The 20,405-nt window shown below is 38.2% G+C and overlaps 1 protein-coding gene across 4 annotated transcripts; it reads right to left on the bottom strand.

Annotated features, from left to right (window-relative positions):
- Positions 1–1,312: 1,312 nt before the first annotated feature.
- On the bottom strand, positions 1,313–18,392 carry OMA1 (OMA1 zinc metallopeptidase). Of its 4 annotated transcripts, none has more exons than XM_050977525.1 (9): positions 17,955–18,389; positions 16,649–17,177; positions 16,061–16,289; positions 15,417–15,590; positions 15,224–15,331; positions 14,030–14,158; positions 10,635–10,709; positions 8,859–9,008; positions 1,313–2,715 (listed from the first exon to the last, which is right to left on the bottom strand). In XM_050977525.1, exons 2-9 carry the CDS (start codon positions 17,155–17,157, stop codon positions 2,497–2,499), a joined length of 1,593 nt encoding a protein of 530 aa, XP_050833482.1. In that variant the 5' UTR covers positions 17,158–17,177; positions 17,955–18,389; the 3' UTR covers positions 1,313–2,496. The 4 variants fall into 4 exon arrangements, with proteins under 4 accessions (XP_050833482.1, XP_030082547.1, XP_050833481.1 ...); XM_030226687.2 differs by having other exon boundaries at positions 17,981–18,389; XM_050977524.1 differs by lacking the exon at positions 17,955–18,389 and adding an exon at positions 17,463–17,879.
- Positions 18,393–20,405: the final 2,013 nt, after the last annotated feature.

Here is a 20,405-nt window from a genome sequence, read left to right as displayed (position 1 = left end):
AAGAATTTAAGAAAAAAGTGCCCTCCAAGAGGCAGATGAACATAAGGCATTTTCTGTGTTGGACACAAGCAAAATAGAAAGGAGAAACCCTTTCCAAAGCACTTGAGAAAAGTATTAGGGATGAACTAAAATGTAAATTAAAACCTGAAACTTTCAGTATCCCATCTTGTATGTAAAACTATACATTTTAAACCATTTAAACAATATTTAAATATATAGTGTTCTAGTGTGGAGGCCTAACTCCTGTGTGTGTTGTGTGTGCACTTTATATTTGGGTGTATATGTTGTAAAAAGAGGGCTGTGTTTCATTAGATGAGTATAGTTGGAAAAAACACATAAGCCCCTTGTCAGTATAATATAAGGAATTACCCCTCCCTTGAAACCTTTTCTCTCACATCACCATGATCATGGTTACAAGACTATTTACTTACAAATCTCAAAAAAGCTCCCTTGGTGAACTTGAAAATTGCATCTCCTGCCTTCAACTGCAGTACTTCAGTCACTTAAAACAGACAGCAGAAATATGAAATTTGTGTGTTTCATACTTCATCCTGAATGCTATAAAAACTCTTGTTTGCTCTCCTTAGTCCTACCAGACACAAGCATCCAGTTGCATGTCAAGCAGCAGCCCTGGATAACAAAACAAGCTCTGACACTGGAGCGAGAGCGAGGCAGCAGCGTTGGGGTTTTGGTGCTGCAGGATAAACTCTGAGGTCCACAGGGAAATCTAAATGGTGTATTTTTCTGTTTACCTTCAGGTGACAATGTCCAAATGCTGCAACACATCACTGAGTGTCTGTTACAAAAACTCCTGTCACCAAGAATAAAAATGGATGGATGAATAATGGTCAGGCTGGACCTTCTGCCTCCTGCCAGCAGGATTGAGCAGAGATTTAAAAACAGCTTGTAAGCAATATGCAGCCAATCTAGACCTATATAATCAGACCTAGAATCATCAGCATTACACAGACATCAACTTACCTGTGAATAGAGACAAGGGACTTGCTGGTGTTTCTCAAAGGACCCAGATTTGTTGACTGAAGTCATTGAAAGCATTACTTGTTTCACAATCTGTTTTTCCAACTAAAGTCACTGATAGCACTGAATAGTTTTTTTATTCCTTCTTAAAAGCTTGCATTCTGATTTAATTGAAGAAATATCATTAAGTCTACCCTTTTCCATAAGAAAAAAGAATGTCTCAAAATAGGATAACTTGTAAAATATTTTGGATGTTTTCTTCAAGTAAGACACTACCATTTATGAAAGAGATTTTTGTTTTGATCAAATGAATAACAAAAAGCATAACAGCAAATACATTTTAACATATTAAGGAACAGGATTTCCCTTTTTTATTTTAATTCACTGCCACCTCTTTCTACATCTTCCTGCAAGATCAACATTTCAGTATTTCCATCAACTGCAAAGCAAGGACAATTCAAACATGGGCAAACAGAGATTAACAGGCTGGGTACAGTGGGTCACCAATCCTAGATTGTCCATATTTTTCTCCAGGGTATAAAAAGTGTAGCTTCAAAGGGAAAGAGGGATGGAGGGAGGGAAGGATGCTCAGCTTTAGATGCCAGTTTCCTGATGAGAAGTCACGTTCATGATAAAGTCATCTGGAAAAGCTGAGCAGTCAAGAAACCTTGTATTTGTCTCCTACGTAATATACTCCACATCAGCAATCATTTCTATCCAAATTAATATATCCAGATCTAATGCTGTGGCAGCAAAACTGCCCTCTGATGAGGCACCCTGATCATTTAAAAAAGACAAGAGGCATCTTCGTAAAGCATTTGGTGCTACCATGATTCCTTCAGTGCTTCTTCCAGAAGGAAGACTTAACTGAAAATTATTTCACTCATTTTTTTAAACTGAACTTGATGCAACCCTTTCAGGTTACTTTGAAGAAAAATGTTGAATCAATCCACATTCTAAAATGCCTCAGAAAGAAGCAAAATCCCAGCAGTAAATCCACCTAATTAAGTGAGGGTGTATCTAGCCCATAGCTATTATCGCTTCTCAGCTTAATATTTTTAAACACCCTGTATGTGGAGCAGGCAGTAAGCTCTCCTCATTATTTCTCAAATGAAGCTGAGTAGATCTAACCCAAATTATGGCAAGATAAACCAGACAACTTAAATGATGAAAATTGTACTTTTCCCTCTGCTTTAGGGACGCTTCTGGCTCATCTGTCCTCTGATCAAGGTGAGCCTGATAAAGCTGAAAATTACACTGCGTGACTGGATTGTATGAGATTATCTTTCCCCTGAGAAGTGATTTATTTTAGTAACTCTTAATGAATAAGAAACTTTCTGCTCCAACACGCTGCTCTTCTTGTGTGGGCATGGTTCCTTATTGCTTTGAGTGAGAGATCACATAAAAGAAATGGAGAATCTGAGTGGCTACATCTTCTTCATGGTTCAAAGACAATTTTGTGTTATAAGATAGACCTTCAGGGACCACCAATTCCATAAAAAGTGAAAATTAATGTCATCAGTTCGTGGGTTTAACTGCAAAAGTCACTGGCATATCTTCCACTTTTTGAGTGTGAGGAAAGTCCAGTTTTGGTTTTGAGGGATCTTGCTTTGTAGAATTTGGAGGTCTTCGACCTTTAGATGATTCCAGGAGATGTTGCATGTTAAGTTTGAAAATAAGGCGAGGATCTGGTCCAGAAAGAGATGGACAATTGCAGCTCTCTCTTATTTTAAGAGCCTGTGAACACATGGGAAAACAAATCAAATAGGAAAAACAAGAAAGGTTTCAGTCAGTGACTTTGGCTTTCCACTCAGGTTTGCATTTGCACATTGATTACTGTAATAATGAGCCTGAATTGTTACTGAACAACTTCTCAACAGAAACCAAGAATTCCTGTGACAAAATGTAGCAATATGGTAAACCAGTGGGAAAAATGAAGAATGAAATTATTTTCTCACACCATGATCTCCAAGGATGGATATTCTAAAAGGTACAACATAATTAAAGAAGAAGTTCTCCAATGCTTTCTGTGATACTTGTCCACATAGTACCTCTTCATTTACATTCACATATAAACTAAACTTTTTGTAGCCCTTTCAGGCTACTTTGACAGAAAATGTTGAATCAATCCATATTCTAAAATACTTCAGAGAGAAGAAAAAATCCAGCAGGAAATCCACTTAATTAAATGGGGGTATATCCAGCCCATAGCCCACAGCCACAGCCCACATACTGCACTCAGCTTCATATTTTTATATTTATATTTACATTCAAATGCAAATGAAAATGACTGCATCAAGAAAAAAAAAAGGCTCTGAATAATTTACTTCCTCAGATATCCTCTGTTATTGAAGTAACTATACATAGATGTCTGACTCAAAAAAGGAGGGAAAATCTCCAATAACATAATGGACTTTTAACTGTTTGGCACAGAGATCCAGATGGTTCATCAGTATAGCTAAACACTCCTGGTACACCAGTGATCTCATCTCCAAGAAGCATTTGGAGTATTCCAAGTCTCCAAGTATTTTGAGAAAATAATGTCACAAGAAAAAAATGTCTATAGAATGTAACAATTTCTCTGGATAAAAAGACCAGCAGTAAGAGACCAAACTTTAAGTTAGTCCTGCTCACTGGTTAAGTGCCATTGCTTGCATTTTACAAGAAAGAAAGTAGGGGCACAAAGGAGCCAGAGAATCTCCCAGAGAACCAAAATTCATTAGCACAAGCATATTCCCCCCGATCATCCTGTCTGCCTGGCAATCTGAGAAAGGAATGGCAGTGGGTGAATCTCATATCTCAAAGGCTCTGTGGATAAATTGATACCAACCTGTTCAAAGTCAGCTTTTTTAAAGGATGCTTAAGTTGTGTTCATTGTCACAAAGCTGAACATACCTTAATTAGACCACACAAACTGGAAGCTCCTGTGTTTGGCACACAACAACTGATGAAGTGCTTTGCAAGCAACAGTACACAGAACTACTGGGATCCATGGATTCTCCTAGAACCCACTTAAACTAATTAAGAAAAGTAGATCCTATGTATCATATATCAAAATATTACATGTAGAACTCTAGAGGGTTCTACATCTCCACTGACAACTATTTTTTCAAGATCTGCAAAATGAATCACCAAGACCACAACAAGTCTGATGGTTACCATTGATCAATGGTCACTCTGTTATGGTCACATTTGTTCAATATTATCCTGGCCTCAATTAACAGCATAAACCATGGGCAGATTTACATCCAGCTCTGGTTTTAATCCTGTCATAGAGAAACCAGTTCAAATGTGCATTTATTCCACTTCACCTCAAAATCATGGATTCCTGAAAAGCAATGGCCAGAGCTGTCCTGAGTGGTAGCCAGATGCCTCCTGGCCAGTATTTGGGACAGTCAGCAGAAAACACACGCCGATTACTTTGGTCTAGATTGATTCATGAGGAGGAAGAAAAAACACAGTCTTCATAGCAATCCTAGCATTGCATTGTAGACAGAGCAGAAATTTTTAATCTGCTTTATATCCACTAGCTTTGTCTGAAATATGAAATCAAATATTCCAGTACAGCTCTGCATAAGTATTTGTCCATCATTTTGAAACACTTTGATATTCTTCCACGGGAGACACTGGAAACATTATACTATAGCAGATTTTAAAATAGAAGAGCAGAGCTTCTTAATTCATTTTTATCTATAAGGAGGTTCCAAAACACATTTCTCCTCAAACTTTACTACAGTGAACTGATAGAGTTTGCTGTAAATGGCTAGAAACAAAGAGAATTTAAAATTAACGAATAGTTTTGGAAAAAGCCACATTCCAAAAATGTAGCAAGAGCTTCTCCAGTTGTTTCTTGCTGAAATGTAAAATTCAAATTACTGGATACACAAGTCTGGATTAGGCATGCAAATATTGTTCCTGTCTAAGTTTTTAAAAATATGACTAAAGCTTTCACAGCTTCTTTTTCTACATCATGATTGGCTGTGTAGTCACCAAATGTAACTTTACTGCTGCTGTCCGTGTAGTCACCAAATGTAACTTTCTGCTTCAGTAACCAATCCACTTCTAAATTGACATTTGTGATAAACCAAGAGTTTTCTCTTGTTCTCTTCTAGAACATAAGCTGCATTAATGTCAAGCAGTGTTATTCAAGGCAAATGGGAATACAAAGACTTAGGCCGTATCCTGGAAAAGGCAACATAATCCTCTTTTAAACTAATTTAGCAATTTTGTAACACTCAGTTTTCCTGGCTAAACAGCGCCTGACCTATTTCTATGGTTTCACTCACCTGAAGTCCCAATAGCAAAGATAAAAACCAGTACTTCAGGTGAACATTTTTACCCTGTGGATGTCTGAGTTCTTGCTAGACATAAAGCCGTGCAAGGGGACAGAAGGCAACTATCCAACATCATCACCTCACATGTCACTGAAAAACTCCAGATATGGAAAGATAAGCCAAGTTAACTTGTCACCTCCCTGCTCAGGACAGCTGTAACTACACATTCCAGCGAGGGCAGCCACCTGCCTGCTTATTGGTTCAGGAGATCCCAAATAAAACATCCAAACTCTTGCTTGTAAGTTACAAAGGTGAAGCTGTTTTTCTTCTTAATACAATCACAGTCACCTCCTGCAATGTTTGGGAGCAGGGAAGGCAGAAGAATTAGGCAGATCTCCCACATCCTATTACCTTCATGTAAATGTAAAGCAGAGACCAATAGAAAAATAAGTAATTTTTAGCTCCCAGTATTAATCCTTCACACTGTCACAGACACCAGATACCTGCTGGTCTCAAGCTCTTACAGTCTTAATGAAGTAGCAGTAAAAAGATGATTAAAGGAATTGATAGACTTTACTGGATAGAGAAGAAAAGCAGCTTATATACAATGCTAATACTTCCAACCTTCCACTGATGTTGGCATAGGAAAGAGAAATTGTGATAAAATATTTAATAACTTTTTAGGAAGGATAGAAATGCAGGTCAGAGGTTTTTATTCTTGTTTCTATGTTGATAGGGCTTAATTAACACATTCTAGTACTAGAATTAACTAGTAATGTTAATTTATGAAGTAATGTTCACATCATAAGCAAAGGGCAAATATACCAACCTGCTTTTGAAAAGGAAGGGAAATAAATGTATGTCCCATATCAAAAGACAGCAGAGGAAAAAGTATTAACTACGCAGAAATTAATAAAAATAATAAGCAGCTGATGTGGATTTGAAAAAAACAGGTGTTGCCAAAGCAAATGGATTAACTTTTTTTGACAAGTTAACTGACCTAGCAAACAAGACAAGCCGTGCAATTGATATATCCCAAGTTATTATTAGTCTCTAAATGCCTCACCATGGCATTTCCACAAGGAAGTGGAAACAGGACTTACAGTGAATCAAAAATGGAATCTGAGCCAACAACATGATGCTAAAAAAGCAAATGTCACATCAAGATGAATTTTTGTATCACAGGCAAGGCTCAGTGGATAACCTTCTGCTTTATTCAGTTTAGCTGAGGCTTCCACTGATGTACAGTGCTGCATTTGAACAGCACACTTGGAAATAGACACTGCCCCAAGTCAGAGAACATGAAAATAAAACATTGAGATCAACTAGAAGATTCTGTAGCTTCTCTCTGGCACTACACTCCCCCAGTCTCTCTGTCTCCAGAACTATGATCATCCTCTTACCCTTATACAAAATTATTTTATGATTTTTTTTTCTGAAAATAAAACACATCTCTCCAGCCTCCATGCAGGAATTCTAAGAGATTTCAGTTTCCAATTTAAGAGTATACTCTGTTTTCCTGGTTTACTATCCTAACACCTCCCTCTCTGAGAGGAAAATACTTTCAAAACACAGCAGATTTTTTTTATTTGTTTTATTTCATTTCCAGGACAGCACCACTTTTTTACTGCTTATAGCTCTCTTGTTTACTGATTCCTCAGGGTGGCTGTAGCTTCCAACTTAGTCAAAAAACCAGATGTAATATCTTTAACACTCATTTGATTTGCTCTCAGTCTTTTAATGACTTGAAAGGGATCCCTGTGATAGTTCCCCTTTAATTTACACTTCCTGAGACTATTCAGTCACCTCATTCAGATGTGACATTTCATTACCTGAAGAAAAATTCTCACTTTATATGATTGCATCTTATTGTGAACCTGCTTAAATGTCTGTAGAGAAAGACCAGAGAAGTCCAAAATCTTGTCCCTATTTGTCCCAGCTATAGCAGCTGGTCTAATAAGAGATGTACAGTCCTGAAAATCATTTCATCTCCAAAAAGAGCATCACATGAAACCCAGTAATACTCATGATGGATCTGGCACTGAGTCTTAAGAAGTACCAGTTTCTTCACAGAAAGACACTAGAGATAAAAAGGCCTTTTTTGATAATCTGGCTTGTCTCCTGGGTTCTGAATATCTAATGGCAATTCATATATGGTAAACATTCTGTTCTAGAAAGCTCAAAGTACATAACAATGAAACAAAAAGGGACTGATACTGAGCAACAATAAAAGCCTGAGATCCCCTTTCCATGCCTGAAATCCAGCCTGAAGGCAGCAGCTCCCACAAGAAGGGGAGTGAATGCTGCAGACAAGAAGCCTCCTCTACACATTTTCTTTCATCTTTATTCCAGTTTTGTAGTGCCAACCTCACTTCTCTTGTGAACTTGCTAAAAAAAGGAAGCCTTCAGCCCCTGTTTTCTCATCCTACTCCAAAGAATGTTTAGGTAAAAGGCAAACACAAACATCTCCCCTCAATTATCTTTTGGAAGATCTTCCCAGCCTTCACTGCTCTTGGAAGTGAGAGTAGCTGTAAAAAGATGGGGGCTGCTCCACCTGCTAAACAAGGAGAGATGAGACAGAAATAACAGTTCTACACAGTTGCTCAGTTATTTAACTTATTTGCTCAGGCCTGGGGTAGAACATAAGAAGTAATTTATCTCATTACCTCTTTATAAGCCAGTCAACAACTACATGAAAATAAACGATCCTGAACCCTTTATGTTCAATCTAGCTAAAACTGAGGCTCCACAACAAAAATCATTTTCTATTCAGCTGCTCAAATGTGTTAGAAAATCCATAAAAAACATTCTCCCAGCCTGCTTTTGCAAAGTACAAACTTTGTGTATATTAATTTGAAATATCCAGTCTAGCCACTCTCCAGCCTCCTATCCCTAATGCTGACTTTGATTTATGCCATCATTTAGAATATTTACTGTATTCATTCTCATCAAAGGATTCATGAAACTCTTTTTTTTCTCCTTTGAAGTCAGCAAACACCTCAACATTTTAGTGCTCCTTCTGCCAATAAATCTTCAAGTGTCTTTACAGTTTGGAACTGAGAAAGACTTAAAGTGACAGAGAGTTAAAAAAAAAAAAAAGATAGAAAAATAGTTGGTTACAAAAAAGAGTATATCCAAACACAGTTTAGCTTGCTGGAAAACAGTGTTGCAGTGGAGTGCTTTAACACTCTATTTTATTTTTTTATTTGCTACAAAAGCAAAAAATTCAAGACAATTTAAGGATCTAACTCAAAAACTGCTTTTCCAAAAAGGCAAAAAAATAGAAAGAGTGGGTGAGACCTGTGGCACTGTTACATCTATATCAAAAGGCCATTCAAAAGAAAAAATTTTACACTTTGATCAGAAATCAGAAAAAAACCCCAAACCACTTGGAATATAATTACATTTCATCTGTGCTATCTTACTTTTTCCTCATTTAATAAAACCTTTGATGGAGAATTTCTGTAAGGATAAAGAGAAAGGTAAGCATGGTGCTATGAGAGGAAATTGTGAATCAATACCAAAGCAGCTAATTAATCAATTAATACCAAACTACTTCTGGCAAGTTTCCTAAGAGGAAAAGACACTTCCCTGAGCCCTGCTCACCTCTGGGATGAGGCGGTCCAAGTGCTCAGCTCTGTTCTCATGGGAAGGGTGTGTGGAGAGCCACTCTGGCAGCTTGGGCTGCCCCTGGATGGCTTCTGCCAACTCCATCTGCTGCCAGAAGACACTGCTGGCTCTGACATCCACACAAGCCTGAGAACAGAAGGGAAAGGGAAACACCACTGCCTGTTTAAAGTAATAAATACACAGTGTAATTGATACTGAATTACAAAAGACATCTTAAAATTTAAGTTTCTAAAGACTGTTTAGATTGTCCTTGTACCTGACAGGAAAAATCTGTTTCAAAATATCTAAAAGCAATAAAAAACTCATGCAGACACTGGATCTATTCCTTTTAACACCCGTGCCTTAAAAAACTTACATCTGAATGATGAAAATTCAAGAGGAAGGAAAGGTTTACAATTTCTGCCATATACTCGTTCTTTAAAAAAAACTCAGCACAAATTCAAATTATATTTACTAGAACAAATTAATCATCTTCACAGATTTAGGCAAAGTTACAGGAAGAAGTAGAGAGTCAAAAATACAAGGTGATAATAGTTAGTACCTAAATATACCTAAAAAGTAACTGGAAATGCTTTCTGTAATTGATTAAATGGCCTTTCATGGGTGATCTGTGGAATCCATGACACAATAAAACAGGAATTCTTTAGAATTCCTGGCTCTCTTCAAGAAGTATATATTTAAACATAGAAATTCATAGATCAGTAACTTTTAGAATTGCTTTTGTGTATCACCACAGACTTCTCTATTTTTGCATTTAAGTAGAGAAGAAATATAAACAAGATTTCTTACACTGACCTTTATTTGCTAAGTAAAAAAGAGGGACAAGAGTCAGAAGATAAGAAAATTATTTCCTCCCATTCCCTCTCCCAGGAACAGATGCGGTGCTTTATCCTTTGAATTTATTTATTTAAATTACTATTATAAAAAGGTTATCTGCACAACCAGAGAAATGCTCATATGTCACTTCACTAATTTCTTTCTGGTATAGCCATACTTTTTCAGTATTAGAAAGCAGTGAGCACAGACACAGCAATTTCATTTTTTTAATTGATTGTATTATTTCCTTAGACAACTTTTCAAATTACAAATGCAGTTTTAATCCCAGAATCAAAGTTAATTTTTAGAACCCTTCCTTAAAGTAACATTAATAACTATTAAAAGAAAATTTTGCTAATGAAATATTAACACTAGATGGTGCTGCTCTCACTAGTATCTCACACATAAGTCTATTGCACTTTGCCAGAAATCAAAGAGTTGGTTCAGTTCCTTTAACATAGAATTAAATTCTCCAGGGGAAAAAAAGTAATTGAAAAAATAAATTATGAAAAAATGCTGAGTAGCTTCTGACCAAATTTTTGTCTTACTTTAGCAAAGCTGTTTTGTTGTTATGGCTGTATTTTACTCAAATCTTTAAATGTAATTAAATCCTACTTATGGAAGATTCCTCTTTACAAATACATGGAATTTTCTTTTAATAGCAACAAACTACACAGAAAGGAGACTGTGCAGGGAATGCCCAACTTTACACACTTCAAGTTATTACATCCAATTAGCCACAATGACTTTGTCTTTCCCTAAAAACTCTTTTATTTCCCATCACTTCATAAAACTACAGCTCTTCAAAAACTTACAGTTTACCTCCGTATGAAGAATGAAACTCCCTCTGACTGTAACAGAAACTGAAAAATGTCTGGTACTTATTTTTTTGCTAATTTTATTTTTATTGCTATAAAACCAATCAGTTGTAGTTACCTTTGCAGCAAACTGAAGTCCCACTTTATCAGCTTCCGCCTCCAGGGTTCTGCTGTAGGGTCTATCAAACATGAACTGCAAAGAAACACATCAAAGCTCTGTTCCTGGATCTGGAATATGTACAAAGATAGAGCCTTGCCTTTTAACCTTCTCATAAGTGGGGTTTATCTATCTATCTAATGCTCACATTGAGTGTGATCAGTATTAACTTTCTTAACGTAATCTCTAAATCCATTATGTATAACTCATTGATCCTGTATTCAGTTGAAATTTATTCAAATTAGTTATATTTTCATGGGCACTATCAGCAGCCAATTTCATTTTGCAGCAACTGAAAGAAATACCAACTTTTCACCAGAACTTTTTTACTTCACTCTTTTATTGACATCAAGATTTTTCTTGCAGCAACTGCATGTAAAATTTCCAGTGGTTTCCTAAACTTTAAGCATGGTATCATCTATTTCTTATGGCAAACTGCCCAAATAAGGGATGTAGCCATCAATATTTGCATGAAGAAATCACTCCTTTGCCATGACTATCCCTAACACAAGCTGCAAATTGCCCTTGAGAAATCGAACTAGAAGACATAAAGCTGACCAAACTCCTGTCCCATTTTCTAGAGCATTAACACACCCTAAGAGGCAGTGGTGGTTTTCTCAAATGTAATTCATGTAGATTTGGGCAGCCTTAGCCTAGTCTGTCATGTTATAGTAAATGCAAATCAGGACTTGTTTAAACAGCCTGCTCCTGCAGAGATAAGGAACCTGTCACAACATCCTGGTTTAGTCATCCATTAGGAAATGTGAACTGAACAATGGCAAATGTGCAAGGTTAGAGAAGAGAGAAAGGTCTATCAGCTCAAAAAGGTTCTATCAGCTCTTTATCTGGCTATAGGAATTTGTCCTCCTTAGAAGTTTCAGGGGAAAAACCACCAAAACCAAAACTATAAACCACAAACCAGTTTGAAATGAAGAGCACCAAAGAAGGGGTCCAGTCCCTTGAGTACATAAAGGTAGCTGCAACTTTTTGCTGCTTTTCAAAGTAGTATTGATAGTTTTTCTTTCCTAAGTCAAAAATAGAAGCCAACCAAAGCTGGCTTTAAAAGCCAAACATTCTGGTTTAGAAGCAAGCAGAGATGAGGTCACTTTCTGAATTCTTAGTTTCCATGCAGACCTTAAACATTGCAATTATAAATATATTTTTTAAATCCTCTGATGATAAAGTAATTCCTTGAAGTGGAGTACACGGTTTTATTGCCTTGAAAAGTGCTCCAGGTCTGTTGGTGCACATATATTCTGTAAACAGCAAAGAAACCTCTGTCATATATTCCTGAAGCACCATTTCCTAGTTAGCCAGATAAACTGTTTGATTAATTATTAAACACTTTTTAGACAGAGAAATGAAATTTGTAACCTATAAAAGAGCCCTAAGGTGTGTAATATACAGTGGCATTCATCAGCTACTGAAAAATGGAATTGTTTAAAAAATCTTTTGTGAATGTGCTAGAGTGAAAAATTAGAACTTCAAACTCTGATCTAAAATCCTTGTCAGAAATTCAACACAAAAAAAGATGAATTTGATTTTTTCAATTTAATTATCAGAGCTGCCTGTGTACGTTGAAGAAAAGGGAGTTCCAGGGATGTTGACTGCCCAAAATCATCAGTTTCCACATGAAATACAAATCTTATGGAGTGAAGTGGACAAGAAAGGAATATGAAGTACTGCATCTTTACATGCTGGTGTGTGGGGCATGAGTAAAACTCAGTCATGCTTGGTGTTATTCCAAGAATAATTCCTAGGCTTTAGTTCCCATATAAAATAACTGCTGCTCTATAACAAAGCCAATATGCTTCAGTCCAGAAATACATGCTTAAGGAACAACCCCAAATAAATGTAATAAGAAAAGTTAACAATTTATTAAGGAAAGAAAATCCATTATCTTTGGGGGAAAGGCAGAACTGGAACTCTCATGCCCAAAGGCCTACAAAGAACCACTGGGAAACACTTAGAGTCAATAATAAAAAATACACAATAGTCACCAGGTCAAAAAGTCAAGCCTCTAAGGACATAAGAGAAAAACAAATATTGAAACAGAACCAAATACCACAGCATGGCTTAAATAACCCTTTCACAGAATGGGATGGTAAAGCTTTAAAAAACAAAATAGAGTTATGGAAGAAGAGGAAGAGAAACATCCTGAAAAAATCTGCAGAACGATTCACTTTCATGTAAGCACGACAGGCAAATACTGAATGAGGGAAGCAGACACTGCACTCCTGGGTGACTAAAAAAACTGAGTTTCCTATTCAGCTTCTTTTGTCTATGGGATGAAAGCTTTGCAAGTATTTATCACTTCAACATTACTAAAGTTTTATCAGCCTTTTAAACCAGGACAGCATCCCAGAGATGATGTTTCCTTTGCACAGGACTCAGAGCTTAAACCCTGATTCCCCTTCCAACCTAAAGCACAACTCCAACCCATGATGCCAAAATACCCATTCTCTGTGGAGAGCAGAAGAGATGCTGACAGGGAGTTGAATCTTGCTGTCTAAATTATGAGCAGTCTCAGGATTCATTCACACTTTGTTTTTGCCAAATTCAGCTCTTCAAAATGCTGGCTAGCATTCATCAATGTATTGGTTTCTTAGCTACATGTGCAAATATCCAAGCTCTTAAGAGATAATTTATGTTCAGAATCCACACATCTACCCATTAGCATAAGAACTACCAAAACAGATTGGTTATGTTTAATTTCATGTTTTTGAGGAACAGGGGGAAATCTCAGGAAAAGCACCAAGTCAAAGAAACCAAAGAGATCTTTCACTTTAATTCAGATTCCAGTTTTATGATCTAAGTAAATTTCCATTTAAAAAAACCACACTTTTTAAAAAATAAATGTATCAGTAACTGCCCAGAGAGTAAATTACACTGCTGAAGAAAATTGGCACCAGAAAGTCTCTTAATTTTACTTTGCTGAAATATCTGCTGGCTGAAAAGATTATTTTAGTAACTTGTACTATAGCATGGTTTATATAAAGGGTGTTTAGATTCTCAATTTTTTAATCTTGGAAATAATTCTTATCACTAACAATATATTTAAAGAATTCCATGTTATTTTATTTGGTTTAGGAAGAATTTAACAACTACATAAAATAAAAACATGGCATTTTACCATACACAACTTTAAAGGGCAAGTTACCTTTCTAAAAAACAATTATCTGTCTTAACTGGCAAACAGGTTCCTGCAGCCTGTGCAACTAAATCCAGCCATTTAGGGAAACCTAAACTTCTTCAACGTGACAAATGAAAATCAGCATCAACTAAAGCAGAATCAGATTTATAAAACAAGGAAATCCAAGGAAATCAGGAAAGACAATAGAAAATGTCAGCCTTACCTCCTGCAACTTGCTCTGAATCCACTGGCCAACAACTGCCAAACTATCTCGAGGACAGATGGCCCAAATCATAGTGAGAAAGATGAGTGAGAGAAAATCCAAGAAGTGAACCAGGCTAGCTTTCTCTGCCTGCAAACAGAAATTGTCCCATTTTCATTCCTTACTGTCTGACATTTTCTTAGAACCTTAACAGAATTTGGAAACACTTTAAAAGTCACTGATTTTTTTTTCCTATGAAGTTGCAGGAAGAGGGCAAGCACAACATTCCCTGCTTGTACCAAAACAAACAAACAAAAAATCCAGTTGGATACAAAGTACTGAATGAAAAATCTATAAAAATACTACAAAGACTGTTCTTTACATTAATTTGAGAAGAGCTAAGACATCAGTGAGACGGGATCACTAATGGGATAAGGGAACAAAACACATAATGTATTTGTCTTTTATTTTCTGCTGCTTTCCTTTAAATTCAGAATCCAAAAGATTATTCTGTTTTCCAGAGCTCTATCTGACATTGCAACAAATTGATCAGAGCATTTACAAACAGTATCGTGCAATACTTCTCTCTGTGCCAGCTGGGTGACACCGGATTCCATACAAACAAGGTAAGTTATTCTTTATTATCAGAAATATTTTTCAGAAGTTTAAAGGGTTGGTTGGCTGAACCGAGCCCCAGAAACCATGATGTGAACTGTTGCTCACCCAAAATCATACAAGAACCAAGTTCTGGGTATTCTAGAATTTGACATTATAAAAACGTGTGCTCCAATAATAACAGTATCAAGTATTTTAAGATACTTTGTAAAGGTGTATACACTTCTGCAGATGTTAACGATTATAGGAGTAACAGAGTTGCTGAGCACCTCCAGTTCTTCATGTCCGTGCTGTAGGAGAGGGATCTGCAGACCAAGCTCTAAAAGACTCTTGAAAGTGAGTCATAATCTACCTGTACATCTGTGAATAAAGCCCTGGCAGCCTGTGTTAACAGGGACCACCACAGGTCTTCTGATGGTTATTAAGTGCTACACAAATTATAAGGATCTACTGCAGCAGGCTACTCATTTCAAACTCAATTTTGCATTAATTAGAGAGAGTCACACTGAAAACTTGGTTGGTAATGACAGAGAATATCACAACTAGAGTAATTAGAATTAATAATTTAAGTATATTAGACATCTTTCTTTAAAGACTTACTGCATGTTCCAGCACAGCATGTGCTATTTCATGTCCTAAAATAAATGACAGCTGATGAATATCAGAAACTGCATCCAGTAACCCAGTAAAAACAAACACTTGACCATTCTGTAAACAAAGAGAATAAAAATTGAGTGGGAGACATATCAAGTGCTGTTTCAATATTATTATTTTTGTGTGGTGTACAACTTACTGGAAGCACAAAAGCATTTACACCTGGTTCATCCACCACGTGGATAACCCACTTGAGAGCTGAGACTTGGGGGATGTCCTTGTTGCTTTCAGACAAATGCCCAACAACTCTCTCCACAACCTGATAGCGTGCATCTGTCTCAGGTAACATCTGACTTTTGAACTGCTCCATCCACTGAAAAAAAAATTCATTGGTCCTAATTTTTAAGGTAGACAAATGTATAGAAAACATGTAATTTGAAAATATCCTGAACTTGTTCTGTTCTTATCTCGTGTCTCTGACAGATGGGAATATGGATACATTTGGATATGGCTTATCAAGTTTCACTTTACAACAGGAAATCACAGAACTCAAAATTATAGGACAAGAACTTACAAAAATTACAATGGACAAGAAATAGTTAAGAATGTTTGCTACAAGCATGTTATATGCTTTGTAACCATTATGTTATTCTCCTGGAAAGGGAATTCTAAAAATGTATGGGGACAAGATGAGGAGGTAACAGATGAAGGGACTCTGCAGGGTTCTGAGCATGAAGTTCAAAACTCACCAAGGACACTACAAGGTTTGTTTGCCCATTTCATTAACAGGACTATCTCCTCACCAATTTTTGAGTACTTTCAATTTCTTGTCTAAAATCTTACCATATCATATTCCATCTGTGACAGCTCCCTAAAATGCTCTTTGCCAAACACCAACAATCGAGCACGCCCAGTGATGGGTGTCTCCTCCAAGTGGGTAAAATAAAACATGATAAATACAACTCCCAAGCTGCTGACACCCAGCAGGATCTTCCATTTGTTTTTTCTTGCACTTTCTTTAAAGAGTTCCCGTTTATTAGGAGGAAGTGCCTTCCACCAATTTCTTATGCTCCTGTAAGATACAAACAGTGTTAACTTAGGATATATTTTAAAAGGAATTTGTTACTGTATTCTCTATTACAGCCTCATCTCATGTAGGAGTTTATGGGGGGGGGTTATTCTTTAATTGGCTTCCACTCCACTGCATTTCTTCCCTCCCACAGGAGAAGGAATGCCCCTTAGTGTCTTGGTTCATCTCCCTCTACCATATGTAAATGAGAAGAGCAAAAAATACACCTAACACCTCTGATAATGGAAAAAAAGCACCTCTTGTTGAGCAAACTGTCAGTGAAACAACACTGCCATTCCTCTCCACATTCATACTTTGCATGATGGGTCTTGCACTGAAAGGAAAGTAACATGGTATTTTACCTGCCAAGAATGATGGCTAATAATTTCTGAGCTGGCTTCACGATAATCCAGAAAAGAGGAACTGGTGCAGCCTGAAGTGATGGCGATGTGTGAAAAGACTTGTTGATCTGAATGTTCCAAGCAGCCAAGCAACCTGTGGGTTGTCCTACAGAACTGATCAGGAGGGGTGGGATCTTCTCCCCCAGTGGCTGTGAAGTCTGGGAGAAAAACCCTCCTGAACTATGGTTTGCATTCCTGTACACTTCCTGTCCATTTATATGTGGGACTTCCAAAAGACATCTCAGTCCTTTACCAATCAAGTTTCTATGGGAGTCAGGGTTTCCAGTCAAAAAAGAGTTTCTAGTATTTCCACTCAAATCCAACCTTTGGCATCTACTTCTGTCACCCTGACTTCTGCACCATCTGTAAGACCTTGAGAGATTATTGCACTTTCCCTGCTTGCACCAAGAAGCCAAATGAGACAAAATACAGTTTCTGCCTGACAGCTTTAGACCATAGATGATATTCATAACTTCTTTGGTTGGTTACCCTGAAAAAAAGAAAAAAAAAAAAAAAAAAAAAAAAAAAGAGCAGAATGGTATTAAGAAGCCCACCCAAACAAGAAACTCTGCATCGTTATTTCATTTTCCCCTGAACAGATACTATGCATTAGTTTGTCAACATCTGCATTGCACAAAAAAAGGTCACGGTCACAACTGCATCCGGTTACAGTTGTAAAACATACATCTGCTTCCGACTGTGAAAGATATCTGTATCTTGCATCACTGAGAATAAAACAAGGTCTGATTTATTTTTTTCCTTTCACTTTTATTACCACCAGATCAGAGCGACTGCAGATGTCCCTTGTGGGTCATCACCTTTCCGCGCGGGACTCCTGCCCCCCGGTGCCATTCCTATACATGAGGAAAACCAGGCTCTTGATTTTGTGTCACAGGATCTGCGAGCATATTGTTCGTACTTTACTCCTGGCCCAGAAACAAAACACCACGATACCAAGTCTCGCCCAGCCGGGAGCCTCTAGCTCACGGACATGGAAATGCCTTGGCACGGAACTGACCAGGCCCTCCCGCCTGAGGGGCCCCACCGCCGTCACTTTCACCCTCTGGCTCCGATCCCGGCTCTGCTTTTCCCCCAGCCCCGCCACCCTCGGGTGTAACCGCGATTATCGTGACATGGGCTGATGCGAGGAGCCAGGAGTGGGGAAAGAGGGAGACGAGTCACTCTGAAGCGCCCGCCCGGGTAATGGCGGGCGGGGAGGCGGAGGACAGCTGCGGCCGCCTCACAGCTGCGCGTCCTAGGGACCGACCTCCTCCACCGGGCTCCCCTACTCACCACCGCGGGAGGCGGCGGCGGAGGGGCCGGACCGCGGAGCCGGTGTCGATACAGAGCCGGGGTGGAGAGCGGGAGGGGCGCCGCGCCGCTGCAGCGGCCACCGGGGACCCGCGTCCCTTCCCTCAGGCGGGGCCGCCGCCGTTCCCGCCGCCGCCGCCGCTCCCCTCAGGCGGCGCCCGCCATTTTGTGGCAGCGCGGGGAGCAGGGGCGCCCCTCTTCAGGCGCAGAGCCCGTTCTCCTGCGTGCCGTAACTTTGGCTTTGCCCGCGGTGTTTCCGTGTCACCTGGCTGCAAAATGTGGAATATGTCAGATTATTTTAAATCAGGGTGTTTTTTGATGTAAGATCTTTGTATGCTTTCAAGTCTAAGTCAGCTTTCCCCAGTCAAAGACATCCGGGAACTGAGAAGGTTTAAGGATGTAGCAAATCAAGATGTTGATGTCTATCTGTGTATACATTGCTAACTCGTCAGAGTAACGTGTATGTAAATTAGTAATCAATCATAATAGAAGGGCTGTGCTTGGAAAGTTACTAACTCTGAATTCCTGCCTGTAAAAATGGCTGGAAAAGTCTGGTGGTCCTGCTTGATTTGTGGACTCCAAGAACTGGAATGCAGCTCTGAAATAAAAATATCTCAGGTGTGTAATTATTGCCTTGTTGTACTCCAGGTAAAAATCCCATTTTGTGGGCAACAGCCTCATGGCTGAGAGCAGCCCTGAGCTGGGACCTTCTCACTTTGGAGCGAGGTGGAGGTCAGTCTTTCTCCCACGTAACAAGTGTCAGGGCAAGACAAAATGTCCTCAAGTTGTGCCAGAGGAAGTTCAGGTTGGACATGAAGATCAATTTTTTCACAGAAAAGGCGACTGAGCATTGAAAAGGGCTGCCCAAGAGGGGTTCAAGGAAGGACTGGATGTGGGACTCAGTGCTCTGGGCTGGTTGACAAGGTGGAGATCTGTCACAGGTTGAACTTGATTTCAGAGATCTTTTCCAACCTGACAGACTCTGCAATTCTGTTTTTGAGGAGCTGAAATGGGAAGTGGCTCCTGCTGCCAAAGGGCTGGTGACACTCCTGGGCAGGGAGCAGTCAGATCTGCTGCCATGGCAGGAGCAGAGGTGATGTTTTTCCCTAGAAAATAGCAAGCTGCTAACTTAATGTGTGGCTCTTGTCCTACTCCTCTGGCTGACAAATACACCTTGAGTGATGTGGTGCGAAAAACAAGTTATTTGCTGAGGGAGGGTGAGGCTGGGATGTGCGGTAATGACAGGGCAGCCCAGGCTGCACATAAGCCCTGATGCCTTGAATGTAAACAGAGGCCCTGTTGTTGTGGAAGGTAAAGAAACACAAATCTTTGCCTTCCAGAGCCACATCCTCTGTGGCCTATCCATGGCTAAGTTCTTCTTAAAATCAATGGATGTTTTGAGTGTGGAAGGATGGGGCTAAAAGTTGTGTTCTATGTTCTGCACTTCTAAAGTTTCCCCAAGCATCATTGCTTGCAATTAAAACTCCAAAGCAGACAAGCAGCAAATACAGCTCAGGTAATTATAGGATCTATCAAATACCAGCACTAAATATATCTCGAGATGAAAGTCTGGTAAACAGTTGAGCAATTGGAAAGTTGTAGAGTGGCTTCTTTTTTCGCCCTCTAAATAGATATGTAGTGGAAAAAACATTCTAACTTGTAATTTTTATTATTGCTTCTCTTGAATTTTAATGAAGAAGACATGTGCATACAACTTTTTTTTTTCTTGAGGAAATAAAATAGAATATTCTCTGGTAAAGAGAGGTAGATTAAGACAGTTTTGTAGCTGAATTTTTGCTTACAAACCTCATCTTTTCTACAAAAAAAAGACTATAATTCTCATTTCAGAAGAAGACCAGAAAGCAAATCTAAAATTTTTAGGACTGCAGAAGACCTATTTAGAGGTCGTAAATGATTACCTAAGTCCAATTAAACAATTAACACCTTAACAGGTACAATTTTCCTGTATGGGTGTGTTCATTAGTATTTGTGTATCTTTTTATATAAGTAGTTGTTCTGAATTAAATGAAGTTTTGTATATGTATGAAATTACTCCCACAAACAAATGCCAAATCCATTAAAAGTAATGAACAATAGTTTAACACTGAATATAAAAAGTATTTTCTGTGTTTGGTATACAAATACTTCAGTGTTTGGTACTAAAGTCTCTCTGCTACCAATTTTGATCATCACAATTAAAAAGTTGTCAGTTAAAATATACAGTCTTCAGCTTCAAATGAAAAAAACTCACTATAAAATATTAAAATATTTGAGTACTACATAAATCCAAGAAAAAACTAATTATTAATTGATAGTATTATAATTCAACTTTCAGTGTAATTTAGTTCTGTTCATGAATGCTGGGCTAAAATCCTGGTTGAAAAAATGCACTCCATCACCTTCTGCA

This window comes from Serinus canaria, chromosome 8 (genome assembly GCF_022539315.1).
Source record: "Serinus canaria isolate serCan28SL12 chromosome 8, serCan2020, whole genome shotgun sequence".
Taxonomy (NCBI): Eukaryota; Metazoa; Chordata; class Aves; order Passeriformes; family Fringillidae; genus Serinus; species Serinus canaria.
This window is presented reverse-complemented; position numbering and strand designations above follow the sequence as displayed.

What these genes read in the sequence shown, in the direction of transcription:
- OMA1 (XM_050977525.1), bottom strand. Translation starts at nt 17,157, where the DNA reads ATGAATATCATCTATGGTCTAAAGCTGTCAGGCAGAAACTGTATTTTG. An exon ending in CACAGATGGAATATGATATG is followed by an intron (nt 15,591 to 16,060) that starts GTAAGATTTTAG and finishes TTTTTTTTTCAG; the next exon opens with TGGATGGAGCAGTTCAAAAG. An exon ending in TGGACCGCCTCATCCCAGAG is followed by an intron (nt 2,716 to 8,858) that starts GTGAGCAGGGCT and finishes ATGTGTTCACAG; the next exon opens with GCTCTTAAAATAAGAGAGAG.